This window comes from Corvus hawaiiensis, chromosome 6 (genome assembly GCF_020740725.1).
Source record: "Corvus hawaiiensis isolate bCorHaw1 chromosome 6, bCorHaw1.pri.cur, whole genome shotgun sequence".
In the NCBI taxonomy this organism is placed as follows: domain Eukaryota; kingdom Metazoa; phylum Chordata; class Aves; order Passeriformes; family Corvidae; genus Corvus; species Corvus hawaiiensis.
Genome location: NC_063218.1, coordinates 34,986,664 through 35,007,094, shown reverse-complemented (window position 1 = coordinate 35,007,094; position 20,431 = coordinate 34,986,664). Strand labels below are relative to the sequence as shown.

Sequence of the window (20,431 nt, the reverse complement as noted above, 5' to 3'; positions counted from 1 at the left end):
TCTCAAGCCTATCCAACACAACAAAAAGTATAATGGGAATCCTAGCTCACAGACACTTATATTAACCAGTAAAATATCCCACTCATTTCTCATAGTACAGCAGTGAATGTAAGTTTACTCACATGCAGGTCCTTTGGATTTGCTTAGCCAACCTAGGACAGACAAAAGGAAAATTCAGGATTATTATTATTATTATGCTATCATGGTTTAAGCCAGCAGTTAGCTAAACATCACAAAGGTTTAATTCATTCTTCAGCCACTAAAACTCATTAAAATTAAACAAGTTATGTGGCTTCTTGAGATCCTTGTTACTCCCTTCAAGGCATTTACTTAAATAACACTGCCTGGGCCAGTTGTGTGCAGCATTGTGAATATTATTATCATTATTCGAATAGTCTAATTCTGAGCCCATCTGCATCTGCTTCCTAGCCACCATTGCAGCCTGGCCATTATTCTGCAGCTCCTCACCATGCTCTTCCATACCACTCTGCTCTTATTAAGCTCTCCAAAGGGACTGGAAAGAGGAATTGCTCCTGAAAATGCTCCCCCTTCTCTCTATGAAGGCTGCCACACTGCTTTGGGCTGACGCTGTAATTTCTCCAAACCCACACTTACATGAAGCATACAGAATCAAGATCATCTGTTCATGCATGACACCTTCCACATTTCTGCCTGGCCATCCAATGCTATAGTGTCCTTGTTTTCATGGCCATTGAATTCATCCCTAGCTGTAAACGCCTTCCTTTCAGCTGCATAATCAGAGACAAAGGAAAACTCTGCTTCGCGCAGATTCCCAAAGAATAGGAACAAGTCTGAATCTGCTCCATGAGTGGAGTGCACTCTAACAAGCTGCTCTATGCAATGCAAACAAATACCAGTGGTATCCAAGAGCTTCTGTGCAGAATAACCTTGGCACTGAAAAGACCTTAGAACAGCAAGCAGCAGATTGGCTGCATTTGCATCAGAGACAACACACAGGAATGAAGTCGTTTCAGTTTATTCAAGCTCAATTCATCACTTTAATGGCAATCCTAAAAATTAAAGAGCTAACTTTATAGCATTTCACATGTGCAGTCAACAAAAATCAGACTGTGTCTAAACCTAAATGGACTTAGATTCACCAAGCCTGCATTACTATTAATTTTTAAAGGTTAATATTTAAACACTCTCCTTTATGGGTATTGATATTTGCTTAATTTGGGATGTTTAATACTTTTACCAACACATTTACTTGCATTTCCCAGGATCAGGTGATGCTATTATCAATAATGAAAGGCCCAACCTGCTTTGATAGGTTTCTGACAGAGACAGTCATGAATCCAAGAGAGATTACACATTTGGAACATAAACCATAGGAAGCTTTCAGAGTATTTTACCCACTACATGTTAAAATTTAATGAACAACTTAATCTGATCCACTGTCATTCTTCCAAAAATAGCCTGGCCAGGCAGGAGGACTATTGTGAATGAGACATAAACACAAGGCTTTAAGGGACAGAGATAGGAGGGAGAGGGGGAAAAATTACAAAAGTCATAGCAACAAAAATAGAACGGAGAAGCGTTATCTGTGGAAATGCAGATAAAAAGGTTGTCATTGCTCTTCTCCAATGCTTCAAAAATTCCCCACCTCTATTTACTAAGCTTCCTGGCTTTTCGCTACATTCCAGTTGAACCCTCAAAGAAACAGAAGAGACAGATAAGAACTAAGCCTCAGTACTACTGAGGAGCTTTCCAAGTCTCCTTGCCTGCTCATTCCTTCATTATTTCCTGCAACTGATCTTGGAGAACTTGCCAGACAAGGAAAAATGCTTTAACAGTGATAAAGCTCAAAAAATATTTCTGAGTAGCACTCAAGTTTCCATAAATCCTCCTCTTCTGCCACAGCTTCACTGCTTGCCCACTACCAAACGCTGCATTTGTTTTGTGTTAAAATATGTGCAGTGGTTATTTTCATATTCATGGATATCTTCCCATGAAAAGGGAACAGTTTCCCCAAATTCTGCAGTGTGCTTAGTGACTAAGCAACTTATATTCATCTCATGGCACTCGAGGATATTTGGATAGATTGCTTGAGACAAAGTGCTGAGATTTTTCTTAAAAATCCATGCATAAATAAAATCGATTTATTACCAGAGGACAGAGAAGATGCTTGCTGATTGAAAATGAGTCTGCTCTCTGCATTAACCACATGGCAAAGAGAACATCTTCCTGCCCAGATCATGAATATATCTCTAAGCTTCCTGGAACTTAAGCAATAGAATTTCTAAGCAGCAAAATGATTGCAATACAATATACCTCATATGGTTTTATACATATGAATCACAAGCTCTGCTTTCTCACTCAGGGCTGAGCCAGGCATTGTCTCCATGCTTGTCTTTTTATGAGAACATTCTTCAGCTTTTGTAGCAATTGTGAGCATGTCACATCAGCCCCACATTCGAGATAAGCATTACCACCAAGAGATCTAATACAATCTCTTGCTTCATGTTAACACAGTTTTGCTCTGCTTGCTCTGAATGACTTTGCTATGCAAACTAATGAAGTGAGGATGGTGAGGTGGTTGGGGGACAAAGATGAGGGAAAGATGATTTTCCAAGCGCCTCGCCAGTACTCTTTGTTTCTCCATCTGGCTCTCTGCTCCTCAGCTGACTTGCTCATTAATGTTACTCATGGCTGGCACACTGCTGCAGGTGCAGCTCCCTGGGCCCATGATGCAACACTGAGCACCCCCATCCCTCCCAGCAACTGGCATTTGGGTTGCTACCTCCTAGTCTCAGAAAAACCGTACATGGAAGCACTCCTCAGCGAGCCCTCCCCCAGGACCTTTTCCCCTGTGTTTCTTGCCCTCTGCTGTGATCCTGGCTCCTCTCTTGTTTTCTCACTTCCCCTGCAGGAAATGGTTCATGCCTAGCCACTATAATCCTGTTTATTATAAGGCTGATGATCTGCCTTAATCAGTTCACCACAACTTGTTTCACATCCTGAAGCAAAAAGAATACATAAAGGGAAACACAATGCAGAATCACTCCTGGGTCTTCTGGCATGCCTAACTAGTGCTTTTGTTATGTGATTGGATGTCTCAAAAATTACATTAAAAAGGCTTGCCGTACTGTGGCAGCTTTTCCCCATCCAGCAGCCCGTGCAGCACAAGGCATTTGCATACTGATTACAGTCTCAGTTGAAGGTGCTACAATGCCTAATGGGAGTTTCAGATGGCGATGGTGCCCCAGGCTGGGAGGCGTATCTGACAGGCCTACATCTGAAATGAGGCAGTGACACTATCACCAACAACGGCAAGGCTGGAAAAAAAAACATGGATAGACCAGATCCAAGAAGATCTTGTCCCTTTCCCACTATCACTAACTATTCATGACAATTAGCCATGCTCTCAAGGGTGTCCCCCCCACCCCTTCATTACCTACAAGGCCAAAATCAGGTCAGGAAGACATAAAAGCCTGGGATATCTGATTTCAGCAGTCTCTCCCTTCCAACTCAAAGAGCCAGGAATAGTAAAAGAAAATCAACTCCTCCTCCAGAAGTTTTCAGCACCAGCAGACTTTTCCATACAGGATCACCTCAACTTTGAGTGCATCTGGCAGCTACTGTTTATTCTGCTCTACCACACTGCTGCTGAGGAATGTTGGTCACATGACATTCTCAGGGGCCATGATATGTCAAATAAATAGGACTTTTTAGAGTTATGTCAAGAACTGAGGTTTTCTTTACATAGGCAAGCTAATGTTCTACATTACAACAGCTGCTCAAGTCAAATCTGTATGTCTTTTTGGGATTAACTCCTTCAAAGTTCTTGCAAGAGCACACAAAGCTCCTCCTTCCATCTCATGCCTCCTATGACCAGGCATCTCTCTACAGACAAAAACTAGATCATGGCTGGTCTGAGAAAAAAAGACATATTTCAGGGTATACTGGGTAATCAAGCATGTACTTCACATCACGTATTACTTTCTGAGTATCCAGTACATTTCCTTCTTTCACTCATTTCTAAAAGGCAGATCTCTCATCTCTGATGAGATTTTTCGTATCATCCCATTCCACTGCTATTTACACTATTCACAACACTTATCCATCTGAGAAACACCAAGAGATGATGGGAGATGGAAAACTTAAGCTGAAAAGAGGATCCAATAGAGGAGTGCAGGTAGCAGGTGTTAAGGTGTCAGAAGACAGCATAAAAGGAAACACTGAACAGATTCAACAGTTGTGCAAAAGAGCTGAACACAATCTCTGCTACTACCCCTTCACATGAGCAGTTGCTAAAGGGCACACAGATAACATGGTCTACATGAGAATCTCACTCAACAAAAACTCAGTCCATGCTCTTGAGATGCTCCAAGTGTCCCCAGCTGCAGTGAAGGGATGAGAATGGAGGGGGAAAAAAGCCACAGGAATCAAAACTACAGGACGAAGGACAAGCACTTATTTACTAATATGCAAGACTCATTCAGTTCAGACACTTCATGCTCTGCTCAACAAGTCGTGATGGAATTTTTCCTGTGAGTACTGAAAGATGTGTACAAATACATCAACCATCACCGGTTTTCACCTAAAAAGATACAGCCACTTCCAAACTTATACATATCCCCCCCCTCCCTATAGCATATATAAAGGTTTTTACTTACCTGTGGACTGTGCTTCCAAGATAAAGGTACCAAAGATAACTAGCAGACGAAATAACCCATGGCCAGTCAAGGCAAGAGATGATCCTGTGTTGCTCTTTGGTGCTACCATTCCATGGCACATCTTTTACCCACCAAAGTTTCTTTTTAAAAAATTCTTGAAGGATCTGGTTGATCAGGACCTCCTTGGTCTAAAAAACACAAAGACAAAGCAAGAAGAAGTGTTGAGCCAAACACCTACAACATCTGGAGAGGGAAAAGGGAAAGTCAGAAACAAAGAGAAACCTTTTACATGTTCTAGCACTTAGGAATCTTACCAAGTATTTACAGTACTCAAAGTAATAGGAGCAGAAAAAGCAATCTTCTACACAGCAAAGACTAAAAGGAGCTGTATTATAGAGAGACCATAACTTTTCACTCACTATCTGTTTCAAATGTGAAGACTGCCTAGCTTACAATTAATTTTAGCTTTTCCTTTCAAGACAGCCCTAGAGCACATAGCATCTGGAGGATTTGTTTCAAAAATTCTTCAAGAGAGCCAGTCTTCCTACACCCCACCACCTTTCAGAAGGTCTGCAAGACAAAGCAGACTGTACTAGACAGCTACGATAAATTAATCAAATGCTTCTTCAGCCACCTGGAGAGGCACAGCAATCCTGACAGCCAGCCAGCAGGCAAACACACGCTTATGAGCAGGAATGTAAAACAACTTGCAAACCTCAGGTATAATCATCTGACAGTACAGAGCACAGCAATTAAAATTGCAGGATGTGACACTACTCATACCTGAGGACTGAGTGATTCACCCACAGCCTATAAGGCACTGTCACAGCAAAAACAGCCTTGTACACAAAACACGCAAAGCACAGCTGGGAAACAGAGAAAGCACAAAGCTGAACCCTTACTTTTAATGAAGACCCAGCAGAACACATATTTCACCAGCCTACAGGTTTTAACCCGCAAGGACTCCAACAGTAAACACACTGACAAACAAAAAACCAACCAACCAAAAAACACCCTGGAAAAAACAAATCAACCAATAAAATAAAAACAACCAAAAAAACCCCACATGGAAACACATTTCAATACTTGTATCCTGCTATTCATTACACATCTGAAGCTCTCAAATGAAAACAAATTTGCCGAAATTAATGTTTTTTTACACCTGACAACAGGAATACTTTTAATTTTGAGGAAAACCCCATCCAGCCACAGATTCTTCAGTTAAATGAATATTCAGACTGAAGGGGGATTAGGGTTAGGCCAGGTTTCCCAAGGAAATTCGAAACTGCTGGATAATCTCAAAGAGATCTGAGAAGTGCAGAGGCAGATATTGTATTTGTACCCTGTGAGGACAAACAGGACGCCTGGCTTAGTACTCCTACTACTGGGGAAGGCAGAACCTTCAGATCCTTAAGTAGTTCTGAGATGAAAGCAATACACCCGCACTGTCTAGAGAAACACACGATTTAAACAGCCACAACTCACATTTCCAATTACTCAGGCAAAACAGTAGATGCATTATGGGAGGGAATATGTGTGTTTGTCAATAAACCTGGTAGCCATGCTAGTGAAAAGAGGGTTTTTCCTTAGCTCCATGTCACTGCTATGCTCATATTTACTTCACTTTTAAAGAGCTATCTTTAAAATTTGGATCTTTCTTTTTAGTCTCTTTTTAGAAAAATTCTTTGTCTGCATACACTCTGCCTCAAAATGTCATTTCAAGATGACATTTAAAGTGTCATGCGGCAAGTCTGGAGCTGCTGCTACAATAAACTCTGTCTACCCCTTTTGTTTCTTGCTTCATTTGGAGGGGGAGGGAGAGGAGAGAATCTATCCCACTGTGCCTATAGCACAGCCTATAGATTTCTCATGTATTCCACGGATAAGGAGCCAATGCTTTGTTCACCAAACTCCCACCATGTAGAACAGAATAAGGATACTTTCACTTACCTGCTAGAATTCCTTCAGCAACAATTAGACCATGGAATGAAAAAAACACTCCATGTGAAGAACACCAAGCCAGTTAATCTGTACATCTGCCCCCTCCTCTCAAGTCAGACGTCCTGCATGGCATCTAAGTGCATATTTAGTCGGAAGAGGCCAGCCTCTGGCCTAAACTCCAGGCCAGAAGAGGGCTGCTCTTCTCCAAAAGTCACTGCTCTACACAGAATTACAGCTCTGACAGAGCAATACACCATCTTCAACAAATGCCCTTCTGATTAGATCAAGAAAGGTCTGTCCTTCCTATTCCAATTTAATGGAGCCTCATTAGTATAACAACCTCTTAAAGTATTGCCAAGGTATCTTTTAAAGGTGGCCCTCTCTGCCCTTGGAACAATGCATGTCAGGTGACATAACAGCAGCCAGGAGAGGTAGGAAGAGGGCATGCAATTACCACAAAATTTGCTGAGCTGCCTGAGGTGTGCTCCCCTTCCCCAGAGGCATCTTCCTCCCCCAAAGACTGCACCTAGAAGTCAGCAGTCCAGTTCTGGTCTCTGAACAGCAAACAAGTTAGAAATACCTAAAACAAGAGTATCTTCTGGGGGAATCAATTATTGCTTATTCTTGATTCACTAACAGATTGCTCCAAAGCACAGCACTGTTTCTCTCCTTTCTTCTAAAATCGGGTATGGTTTCCACATCTCTTTTCAGCTACCAAGCCACTTGAATCCCAGGTTGCCAGGCATCCTGTCTCTCACAGGCCAGGGGCTGCCACACCAGGAATGCTGTAAATTGATGCTGCTATGCCTTCAGTAACATCCCACTAAGCTGATTTAATTCAGTGAATTTGAAGGAGACACAAGGGTAGCCAGCCCATTCAGTGGGCAACAGCATAGATACACCCCTCAGGATTATTAGAAGACACGGGGTACAGGTACGGCTTGCAAGGATCCTCCCTTTGGGCTTCAGCCAAGTTGCAAAACTTGTTCCTAGCCTTGACTGTTCCCTGGAGAAATCAGAAGAAGAGAGAGATTCTGACTAGATAAGAAACTATCCCTTTTTCCCAGAAGAGAGCTGATTTGGAGGCTATTTAGGCAGACATTCAATTCTCTGAAAATTGACTGTTGTTTTAGCACACTCCTTAAACCTACAGCTTAGGGGGAAGCAGCTTTCATAACACCTCTTCAGGCCTCCACTGCCTGAAGTTAGATGGAGTGCAGTGTAGATCACACACATTTGTCAGAGACATACTCTCAGGGGCACAGCTTAACAATTCAGGGGTTTGGGAGAATCAAAGTGTACACAAAGCACTAAGGAATGGGCTGGTTTCTTTAATGGATACTAGGAACAATGAGGCAGAAGCTGACAGTAGCACAAGTATGCAGAGCAAGGACATTTCAGACCCATTTCACATGCCACAGCCTAGACTGAAGGGTTATGTAAGGATTAAGTTTAAACAAAGACGTTTTCAAAGATAATACTTAGTACAGCCAGGAGTGCCCATAAATACATTAAGGAGTGGAGATTTTTCTCTGTTAAAAGTATATCAGTCAATAAAGGTGGAGGGCTTTTTGCTTTCTTTCTAATTTGAACCTTGAAAAACACCTACTAAATATGGATAAGACAATAAACCATCCTCTATATCCACAAAGTCAATAGCCACACACCCTCTTAGGGAATGCTACGAACAAGTAAAAAAGTACCCATTGTTCCCAGCTTACAGACATCTCCAGATCTTTCTTCAAGTCTTGGCATCAGGCAAGCTTCCCAGTGATGCTCCAGCAAGAGTCCCCCTTGTTGCATGGCCAGCCCTGTTTGCACAAGGAGCAGTAGTTTGCTTCTACATAAAGTCCTCAAGCAGGCATCAGCTTCCACTGAAACCACGCAGGCCAGACTTCCTGCTTGCTCCTAAACCACAATCAGCCCTTTCCAAAGATGACACACTCATATATGGCAGGAGCTCTCTTTAAGATAAGCTCCCTGGGGACCTTTGCCATTTTTCTTCCAGACCTTCAGAAGCTGCAAAATCATATTCCTTGATCCAATATCCCTTTATAAGCATGTGTAAATTTTCACAGGATTATGACTCAGTTTTCTTATTTTTCTTACTTTGTCACAGCAGGACTCCTAGGTCCACATGGAAGAGCGTTCTTTGGAAGGCCACATGCTCAGGACATGCTCTAGACAGCTAGAGACTGGACAGTCTGAAGCTCTCTAGTTGCTCAAAATTCGTGGCACAGTTATGTCCTGTGTCACTGTTGCTGGAAAACAGGTCCTCAACCTGAATTCTTCAAAGTTTATTTAGGGAAGTGTTGAGAATGTTTGGAATGCTACCGGCTTGCTTTTAAATACCATACTTGAAACTTACCAAAAGAACATTGGCTATCCTCATGCACATCAGAAATCTCTATTTTATCCACATGGTTTCCCCCTCACAGAATAATACTCAGACAGTGTTTGCTAACTCTTGAATGCACACAGCAAATATCTTAGCAGTGGCATGAGTGATGGGTGTGCACAGCATAGCTTTTGAAAAGCTAAGCACAAGCATTGTTCTTGCCTCATGGTCACGCTGCAAGAGGAATCTAATGTAAGCAGTGTGGTTCAGAGGATTTAACCTTCACCCTGAGTTGCTGGTTTTGTTGTATCCTTATTTTGTCTGCTTTCAAAGAGCAGTTAAGCTTTAAAGCAAAAAATCATCCTCTTGGCTGCTAAATTAAAAAAAAAAAACCAGAAAAATCAAGTCCAAGTGACAGCAGAGGGAAGAAATCCTTCATTCCACTTATTTTCTGTGGTTAAACCAGTTTAGTTGAAAGCTTTTAAAAACAGAATTGTATTTTTAACATTTAGAGATAGCATCACAATTCCATCACACTGTTCAGTTTAAACTAGGCACAAAGGAAAAAACCAAAGCCTTTGAAGTTACCTGCAGGCAGTTCAGAAAAATCTTAATCAGCTGACTTTTCAGCACAGCCAACTCTCAATTATTCACGATAATGGGAAGAGATGGAAGAGGAAAAGAGGAAATATGAAAAGCCAAACAACATTTAACACTCCCCATCTCCTGCCCAGTAACCAGACAATGTGTTTGGTAGCTTCATTTTACACCTTCACATTTGAATTATAAAAAGGCAGATTTCTGCACAGCACAGTCACAGCACAAAGCAGACGGCCAAATTGCACATACTCCCTGCTACAAAGAAGAATTACTAGGAAAGACCAAGCTGCTTATTCTGGACATTGGAATCAGCACACACCCTCCTGCAAACGACCCCATTGCTGAAGTGGAATCCAAATGGTTGGATTTCCTTCCTCGTTCCCCAGCTGTGCCAAGGGTTTGGCCTATGACCTTCAAATTCAGGTGTTTCTTTCATATAATTGTTTTGGTTTAGCTTTTACCTACTCCCTCCCATGAAGGTTTCTAGAACACTTCTTTTAAATTTTAAAATTTTAAATTTAAAAAAAGAAAATCCCAACAAGCTAAACCAACAATTTTTGGTGATCCACAACTTCCATTTTCAAGAGGGAGCATTAGAGTTCACTCAGAAAGAAGCGTGCTGGACAGGTTAAACTCTGAAATTCCATTTTAATCTATGATAAATGGCATGTGCCTAACTATCCACAGACTCACTAAGGCACACCCAAGCTTTAAGCCAGGGAACGGGACTTTTCACTACTGGATAACTAGTACCTTACAACTGATAAAGTCACACCAATATTCCTAACTCAGGTGAAAAACCTTCAAGATTCACCAATTTGCACAGCTTACTCCCCAGCTTCCTCCTCTCTATCCTTTCTATCACAGTCTAAAGTCTTTTTGGTATCTAGATCGTGCTTTTGCACCCCTCCCTTGCTTGCCTCCTCATCTCACTTGATGCTCCTCTAAAAGTCATCCTTAGGTTAGCTGAGCATATTTTTCTGTGGGCTGATTGCAGGGAGCACTTCCTCCAGCTATTCCACTTCCGTGCTGGCAGTTGGGTGCAAGCCTTTGTATACAAGCTTCCTCCCCCCCTTCTGCAGCCCAGAGAAATGGACAGCAGACTCAAAGATATTCCTCAGTGGACCAAACAAGCTTCAATTCCAACATTCCTTTTAAAGGTAAGTAACAAGGAAGGAACAGGTTTTTCAAGGTGTGCCAGTTTGCCAAGGGGAGAAGGACTGGTATTCAGTATCTTCCACTGTCCATGCATGATGGAAACGCTCAAGTCAGCTGTGGATTTACAACTGCAAAGCAGGGCTCAGTTTTCATTCTTGCAAATAGCACTCATAACTTTTAGAACCAGAATCAGAGACAAACCATTAGTAACAGTCTCAATCTTGTGATTATCCTTCTCTCCATTTCCACATACTGTGCTTGTCATGCCAGGTCTGACACATTCACAGAAGATTTGAATTTTATTACTTAAAAAAAGATAAAAATCCAATTTTCCTTCTTTTGGTAAGCCCAAGAGAAAGCCCTAAATATCATTAGCTCCCCAGATTTTAAGATGTTTCCTTTAGAGTCACAGAATTTCACTGGAATTTTTTTCTGTTTTACTTGGGAAGAGGAAGATAAGAGATCAAAATCCAACTGTCCTTCCAAATAAGGAAGGAGAAGCTAGTTACAGGCAGGCTGTGAACTTCCAGGAACCAGTAAGAAGAAAAACAGAGCTGTGGAGGAGCAATGGGAAGAGTTAGGTTAATGCACACAACTCCAATGCACTGCAGATTTCTGCACTATTACAAAAATGCTTATAGCAGTGGGATCATGTCACCAGTGAATTAAAAGAAAACAGTTATTTTTTTTTAAAAGTGCTAGATCTGCTTTAAAGGATTTTTTTTTTTTAAATACTGTCATCTATGAAATCTATGGGAGGAACTAGAGACTGGGGGACTGTGGAGAACACATCTCTCACAATCTTTCCCAGTTTTGTTTTTGGGTGAATTTTTGTTGTGGGTTTTTTAAAACAGTCTTTATTTGGAAAAGTATTCCCTTTAGCAACTATTGTTTCAGCATTTTCCCCCTGGCACACTGCATCAGAAAGGCTAGGTTTCATACTTTCAGCTTTAATCAGTACAACAGCACATTTACAGAGGACCATATGCACAAAATGTTCCAGAATGCCTTCCAAAAATAATAAGTCCTAAAAAAGAAAAAAACTCGCAGTAAACTGGAATGGCTTCAGGGAAGGAGAATAAAGAAAAGCCGTGCAAAGGCAGAACCTCTTGTAACCACATCCAAGCTTGAAATGTTACTTTCAGTAACAGGGTTGACAAAGAAACACTGGATTGGGTAAGGTCACTCGTATATCCAGGATGCTATTCTCATTTATGCAGCTGTGTTAATCTGTTTCAGAGAATGAACCGCAAAGCCTATGTACAGTAACGGCTTATTTTATAATCCCTCACTACTAGAACGTGCTTTTCCCTATCCTTACCATTTCTTGTGCTTTCATTTCAACTAATGTGGCTAAAAGCATCAGTCTCCATCTATACATGCAGCTGCAATACCAGCAGGCTGCTCAGCTACTTGAGAGGACATCCATTTAGAAGTCTTTTTCCTATCAAAGCCCTCAAAATCTAAACTTCAGCAGTCTGACATTTAAGCAAGGAACGATATTAGGAGATGGAGAAACTCTTACATTTACTCCTAAAAGCACAGCTGTGAGACACAACTCAAGTTTAAAATGATTATATTTCCCAGATATAAAAATACCCACTATACACTTTCAAGGAATGATGACAAGTGTTATACAGTGCTTGTTATTTGTATCCTACCTCATATAGAAAGTTGTCAGCAAGAGATGTTTTGTAATATCAGAACATTCCAGGCTAACAAATCCTTAATGTTTGAATGCCTGTCAGCACATAGGTCTTTTCAAAGATAAACACACACACATAAAAACTCTGATAAATAAGACTGTCCCTTAAGTCCTCTGAAAATTTAATCTTCCAACAAGATAGATAATCGACCAAACCGAGAAAGTTAAAAAGCACAGTTTTAAATTCTGGTTTTGGCCTTAAGACTGCATTTGGGATTCTAACACAGCAGAGAATGACTTCAATAGATCTCAATAAGGCAGGCCTTCAAAAGGTCTCAGCACTATGGCTCAGTTTTGTGTCCATTAGCCCACTATTTCCCTTTACTTTTGTTTTTTAGTAGCTGCAAAGTTGCTAGATGTTTCTTACTGCTTTTCCTCCTTAGGATGCACTGTGCTAACAGCACAGATGCACATGTATTACCACAAACACTCACTGTGACAGACACCCATCCTAGTGGCATTGGGCACATTTTATTCCACAGAGCCATATCACTCTTGCCAGTGTGCAATGAAAGAAGGAAACCTGTTGTATCCCCATTCAACACCCTCACAATTAAGACCACAGGACAATTAGCACACTCCCTGCACACAGACCTGCTCCCGTGGAGTTGTGGTTGAGGGCGGCTGCCGGTGTCCCCGGCAGGTTCCCCAGTGGGGCACCCTCACCAGCAGCAGGCACACCAGCCTCCACCCCAATGCTCAACCTGAGGATTTCAGACTTCAGGCAAAGTGAAATAAATTAATTTTAGAAGTCAACAGGGCCAGGAGAAGCAGGGGTGGGGAACAGGAGCCCAAACAGCTTGCTTTCTTTTAAATCACTCTCACAATTACCAGAATTACTCGCAGAGAAGACACAATGCTATGCACAAGACCCTCACTACCTTTTTTCCTCTAACTGGTTTCCCTCAACAGGCTATGCTTAATTTGATTTTCTTACAAGGGATCAGTTGCAATTGCATTCTGATTTGAGCAGCACAAGCTAGAAGAATCAAGCCAGAGAGACACTCCAAGAACGATAGTGGCTCATTACACGTCACAAGGTGACACATACACACCATGAGAACGCCAAGTTCCCCAAGCAGAATCCTCAGGATAGATCCCTTACCAGCAGAGTAGCAAACCATCATCTGAGACCTACAACCATCATTCAAAGACTGTGTGTTAAAGATTTAGATTTTGTGTTAAAGATTTCCACCATTAAATTGGGGTGGGAGAGAAGCATGCCAGAAAGAAGTGTAGAGAAGTAAGAGTTTGCAGAATAAAACCTGTTTGTTGTATCTCAATAGAAGGTCAGTTTGAAGCTTCAACTTCTCCCTCACCTGACTCAAGGACATTTAGACTTTACAAAGCATGGCTATTAGAGGAAAAAAATACTTTAAAAAATAAATCACTGTTAGCAGGAACTGGGGTAGCCCAGAGGGGGGACACAGGGTGCTCTGATTTGCAGCAGGAGAGGGAGCACAACCAGTCTTCTGCACCACCCTGCAAGTGTCAAAGGGATCCCCACTCCTCCACTCCCCAAGGAGAGGCCTTTGTCTAGTTGTTATCAAACAAACTCCAACAAAATGTTAAGCAAAGGATCTTGAGGCAGCCAAGGAGCACTGCCTGACAGTAACTGCTTATTTAGCAGCTCTCAGCACCTTGTTTATACAGCAGCAATGGTTCCTCAGCTTTTACTGACCTGCAGTAAAGCAGCATCTCCCTTTTGCAGAGCCAGCTGGGGTTGAGGCCCGTCCCTCCACCATCCAAGCACTTTCAGGCTACCTTGGCTGAAGGATGTCTCCCTGCCCCTGGGTGACCAGACACCGCCACGCTGCTGCTCCCACACCCACCTCGCACCCAACCATCCCCTCTGCAACAACAACAAACTTTCAGGACCTTCTTGGGGAAACTGGGCCCTTGCACCAGGACAACTCTGGGGCCAGTGGAAGCAGCAGAGGGGGAAATGCTCCCACCTCAGATTTGCTGCCAAGGCCTGAAGTGTGTGAAACCACTCTCTGACTCGAGCAAGCAGCCTAATATGCTGGGCCAAGAAGTTGTACAGGCTTCTTGGTCCTAAAACCATCTTCATTTTCAATCCACATTGAATTGTGGAAAAAATCATTTACTATGCATAAAGATGCTCTATATCTAAATCATTCCCCTAAATCACGGTTTCAGCATCGTGGTTTCCATGCAGATTAAAAGCCAGAAAGCTGAGTCAGAGTGCTCCAAATTAGCCAAAGGTAATGCAGGCTTGCTTAGTTAGAGAAAGTCAAATGAAATAAAAAAAAAAAAAAAAAAGGGGGAAAAAGTTATACAAAGCAGAACAGCAAGAGTCAGCAAAAAGCTCAGCAGTAAACCTTAGAGTTTTGTGCAAGAGTGAGAAAGGCTACAAAGTGGTGCTGCGCACAGGCAAGAATCACACACATGGCCATGCTAGGTCAGAAGGAGATACGCCCAGGAGTCAGAGCATACAGGTTACTTAATCTTCTACCTCACACTTTGGCTGTTTTGCTAGACCACCTAGGACTGCAAAAGCACAGCTAGGCTTTATCCAGTCAGCTTCAAAACTCTAAAGAAAACCCTTCCAAAGATCAGATTCCCTCTGACACTCAAAATGTGCAAAGACAAACCCTGGATAAAGCCAAAGGCAATGCCTCTTCACCACTGGGACCAGAATGTAGAGGTAAAGCATCCTGCTAGTGACCTGGGTAGTTGCCTCCCTGCCTGCTGTCCCTCAGCCAAGCACACCACTCCCAGGTGCTGCCTCCCTCCTGGCTCCAGTCATAGTCCTCCACCCCCGAATGGGCCAGCTACCAGGCAAGCATCCATGAAACACAAACAAGAAGACAGATGATAGAGTCTTCACTGGATTTCTGCATTTTTTTCAACTGTCCAGCATATTCAAATATCAATAGGCTGGGCACATGATCATGAAAAATACCACACATGCTGTCCCAGACACCTCTACGCCTTGCTCCTCTTGCACACACAGAGCTGGAAAGGGGAAGATCCTTCCCCATTCCCTCTAAAAAGTGCATTTTAGGACAGGCGTATTTAACTCTCTTCTATCTTGAAGGTAAGGAATAAGTATGTCAAGTCACTAGCAGCTAAGTGAACAGTACATCCACTTGAGAAACACATCACTCCCTGCTTTGCTTGGGGTTTTAAGGTGTCTCGAAGCACCCTGCATGAGTACACTGAAGTCATGAAACTATTTGTCAAGAAAAACCACTCCAGCACAGAATTCCCAGTGACCTCTACTCAGCCTCATGGGAAAAGCACAGCAACTCCAGTTTCAACTGCCTTTAAAGGAAGACTGATTCTATTATTTTTTTTTCCCCAACATTTTTGAAATAAATATGAAGGTCCTGCAACAGCCAGTAATCCTCAAGCAATTTCCTGTCTCTGGAAACAAGCTTCCCTCAGACTGAATTGATTAAATAAAGGTTATTAAAATTAGTATAAAGCAAGCTTGTTTAAAAGTCCTCCTCTTCATGTTTTTACCTGTAACACAGTGCTCCAAGCAGCAGCATAAAGAGATCAGCCATGAGAGCTTACAGCACAACAAAATTAATATGCAAGACCCACCAAAGAGTGAGAAGGTGATTTAAAATGACTTTCAACAGCAGAGGATTTTCATGTTCATTTAACCTATTTTGAAGTGAGTTTCTCAAGGGTATGCACCCTTTTATACTGTACCCTTAAGACTGGATTTGTTTTCCCCATTTTGTAAATCTGGTATGCAATTTAGTCTTTTGAGAGTCAGCAGCTGTCATCACCAAAGCTGTTTTCCTTTTGCCTCTGCAGTTTAAGGATTTGCTGCAAAACAACTGGTTAAATCCATTTACACCATCTTTCAGTGTTACCAATTTCCTTTTCCTCTAAAGCCAAACATTCTAAATAAAACCCATACGGAGATAAGTGTTAGTTTCTACAAATGCCACATGTATGTAGAGGAATGCAAACAGCTTGACATCAGGATCAGAAACCTGCTCAATGATTTCCTAGCATCGCTTGAACAGACAAGAAAGAGTAACAGGAAAGTAATGACACTGGCGCAACAATTTAAAAAAAAAACGGAGCAACCATTTAAATTAAGGCATGCTTTACAAATAAAAATCCCTCAATCTTGCAGAAAGGTCTAAACATCAACATCACACTGGTAATGGTCTCACATGCAGAGGTTAACTGAGCTTCTCATTCTTAACCATAAGAAAAAAATACATTACACAGAGCTTTCAGAAAGGGTCCCTGCAGAAGAATTGACCAAGAATGGGGGGGGGAGGGAGCTGGTGTTTTTTTAATAACCTCGCTTCTCTTCACTAAATGCAGAGAAACAACTGTAAAAAAACCCCAACAAAACACCAAATGTCATCTGTACCTCCACCTATAAGGTTCAGAGAGACTGTGACTTGGGGTGACTTGATGTTGTGAATGTCTCAGCAGCTGTATCCAGAGGAGCTGGTGGTCTGTTACTTGCAACTATCTGGACTTCCATCGATATCTTTTGAAAAGCCACTTGCAAGCTTCATTTGTTGAAAAGACTAGTCTCTGCATGCTTTTATACACATTCTAACTCACCTAGAGCTGCTTTTCTGGATAAGCCGGACAATGCATTTAACAGGTGTAAGCAACACTTGGCTCTGGACAACAGTCGATCTCCATTGTCTCCTTTTGCACTTCAGGATCTGCACTCCTCATGAAGCAGAATCACTCTTTTACATGCAGAGGGAAGTGGGGGGGAGGACAAAGACAAGCCTGCATTGTGGAAAATAAATAGCTCCACTAAGGCTCCACAGGACACTACAAGGCACATTTTGAGGAAACCACCCTTCTTACAGCATACTACAGAGCACAATAGCTATCAGAAGCCTTTTCTCCAACACTCACATACCCTTCCCTGGTCTCTAGCAACACTGCCACAGCCTCTTACTCCAAATCCTGCTCCTCAGAAGTGCTTGAGTACAGATGCTGGAAATCACTGCAAAGGCTGCTCCACACCACCCTTGCAAATGAAAAGAAATCCCAGTGAAATGCTACTGTGAGCCCTTTAGAAAGGTAGGAACACATGCTGGTAAGGACAGAACTCAACAATGTACTTCTGAGGGCCCAAGGCTAAGTTTCATCACCTCTGCCAGGAACAGCCATGCTTTATTTACATCAAAGGTATCAGCAGTCTTCACAAGCTCCTTGCAGACAAATCAAATCTGAAAAAGCGAATTATATTTAGGCTACATTTGCTATGAAACAAGTGTAATTGGGCAGGAGTTTAAGTTCTTTGAAGAAGCAGTCCCACTGATAAATTTTTATTTCTGACAAAAAAACCTGTTGGGTTTTGTCACTAGACCAAGAGCAAGTTTCAGAAGTCACGACATAAAGGGTTACTCTTTCCCAAAGACAAAGGCTCTCAGGAGGGAGGCCTTGTAGAATTTGCAGTACAACCTCAACATCACCATCATCAAGGGAACACTATTCCGTGCAAACACTGCAAGTACTTCCACCAGCAAGAAAAAATGCAGAGCAGATGATGGTCTGCAATATCAACGGTTCCAAGATGCCCAACCCAAAAATTTTGCTCGCTTTCTTTTCTGGGAAACTAATCTTGACTTCCTAACTGCAGGAAGGACTCCTGATCTGATGGGAATGAAGAAACGCAGAAAGAGCAAAGAGCTGGCCCTGTGGGAACCATGTCACCTCAGAGCACAGTAATGCTCAACACCCACTGCACATTCCTGAGAACAGGCTACAGAGCCCATGTGCAAACCAATCAAGAGATGAGAACATGCAGAGGGATCCCGGTTCCCTTCTACAAGTGTTCACCCAGGACTACACACAAAATGCAAAGGGTTTGAGTTAAGACCAGTGATAGTAATGTGAAAGACATTGCAACAAAAGAAAGATGCACAATCTACAATGGGACTCTCAAACTTTCCAGAAGCTTAAAAAAAGCTGAGGAGGAGACTGAAACAGGGGACACGATCATTACTGCCCTAATGTCATCAGTGCTGGGAGAGTCTGGTTCATGAAATTAGCTAAAGTTGAGAGCTGAAACTATTTTTTAGATATTAAGATTAACCCAAGGTCTGCAAGCACCTTCATTTCAAGATGCAAAAAGGAATCCTTGGCTTCTTTAGCCGAGACATTATTAAATCCCCATTTCCGAGACAGAATTTTTTTTCCTCCACTATTTTAAGTCAAGAAAAAGTATAAGGGGGGAAAAGGGCATCAGAAATGAAAGTCATAAAGAACTTCAGAGGGGTGATTAATATAATCAACAGTTCTTTTTAAAACCACACCTGAAGTGTAGGTGGCTTTGCATAGGTGACTTCTGTAATAAATTGTTTACCAAGAGTCAAACCAGAGCTCTAGAAACCTGCTGGAAAGGTGTAGGCTTACCATCAGCTGAATAATCCAATTATATTGACTTGAGAAATGTCAGGCCTATCCCTAGTAATGCCTGGCTAAATCCCCTCATCTACAAGTAGTCAGTAGACTTTAGGCAAGCCTGCTACTTCTCCAGAATCAAGCTGGAGAAGACTAGTCTTTAAATAGCACAAACGTGGGCAATAAAGGCTGCAGCTACCACAGGTCTCTTTGGTCTGTTTTTCTACAATTGAATGCTGAGACACATTTTCTGAAAAAAATGACAGCCACATGCTTCCTTATAGCAGGCTTTCCTTGCCTTACATGGGAAACATTTCTTGTAAGACACACAGGAAGCAAAGGTTAGATCAGATTTTAGTTGTGGGATCTTTTCAAGCTGTGCAATAAAAAGCCCACTGATCTCATGCTGCTTCCCCCTCTGCTGCATGCTCCTACAATGAAAGCCTCTTGGCTGAAACGTCATTTCTCATCCCTTCTCTTTAGCATACACTTTTTAACATCCTTTTTCCTACAAAACAGCTAGTTGTTGTGATTCTCTGCAGAAGTCCCTGCAAGGGAAGAGATGCAGACAGGAAACCTGGGGCACATGCCAAAGGATAAACTTTTGCTTCAGACAGGTATGTGACTAGGCAAAAAAGCCCTTCACAAGCACTCCTTGTCTCATTAGCACTTGCAGCTCAAAGAAAAGCATGAACTGGAGCCCACAGATCAGACCATGCTGTGCTAGGTGCTGTATAAACACTGAGCAAAAAAAAGACCACTGCTACAGGGATATCGTAAGCTACCATCATGTGGAGAGAAACCACCTCTTTAATCTGAACCATCACTGGTCCCAGAGATCTTACTCTCACAGCAGGTTCTTGCTATATCACACCCAGAGAAATACAGAGCTCTTTGGTCTACTGCAAACATGCAATAAAATCTGCACCACGCCTGTTCTTAATGCTTTCTTTGTGCACTACAGTTCATTACTCACTGCAGTTCAGAAGACTGAAAAGGAAATTAAAAGGGCACTCAGATACATGAGTTATTTCTGTCCCAAACACGCCAAAAATTTGACTCAGTAGCAAGAATCAAAGAGCAAAACTACTTGAAAACAAGTTTTCCCTCAAATTCTCATCGGTAAATTATTTAACCCCCTTTATATTTTTGTAGCAACAGTCACTGACATGAGCTTGATACTTACTGATTTATAAAATCAGATTTATGAAAGGACTAAAAACTAAGACTTTCTTTCCCAATGGCTACCCTCTTCAGTTTCCAGCTCTTTCCCTTCGTTTTCAAGTCTTAACACTGCCTCACCTCTGTTTCATTTCCTTCATTCCTTCTTAAGATTTCTACCACACCTCCTTACCCTCTTTGCACACGTTCTAGTTCACACTTTGCACACACACATGAGCCTTCCCTCTCCCACAGTTCCTTGTGTGATTTCCTCAGCTGAACTCATTAGCAATGTCTCCAGGACTTCCCATGACTGAAAAAAAATCGCCCCTGGGCAGACAGGAATGAGTTTGCAAGGTTTTGAGGGCAGTTACTTTGTGCATTTCGCCAAGGTCCTGTGTGGCTGCAGCAGCAGCAGCAGTCTAGGGAGGCTTGTGCGGGCACATCACCCCCTCAGCAGGGCTGAGCAGTGCCCCTGCTTTGCGGAGCTCAGTGCAGGGCTAAGCTGCATATGGACAG

The 20,431-nt window shown here is 42.2% G+C and overlaps 1 protein-coding gene across 7 annotated transcripts in view; it reads right to left on the bottom strand.

Annotated features, from left to right (window-relative positions):
• Nucleotides 1-20,431, bottom strand: part of SUSD6 (sushi domain containing 6) — a 92,911-nt gene that overhangs the window by 40,179 nt on the left and 32,301 nt on the right. For 6 of the 7 annotated variants that reach the window (XM_048308402.1, XM_048308403.1, XM_048308407.1 and 3 more), the window contains 2 exons: nt 4,641-4,828; nt 123-152 (listed from right to left, as the gene is read on the bottom strand). In XM_048308402.1, coding sequence (XP_048164359.1) covers nt 123-152; nt 4,641-4,761 — 151 coding nt within the window. In that variant the 5' untranslated portion in view covers nt 4,762-4,828. The remainder of the gene's footprint in view (nt 1-122; nt 153-4,640; nt 4,829-20,431) is intronic. The other variant, XM_048308409.1, reaches the window with a different exon arrangement.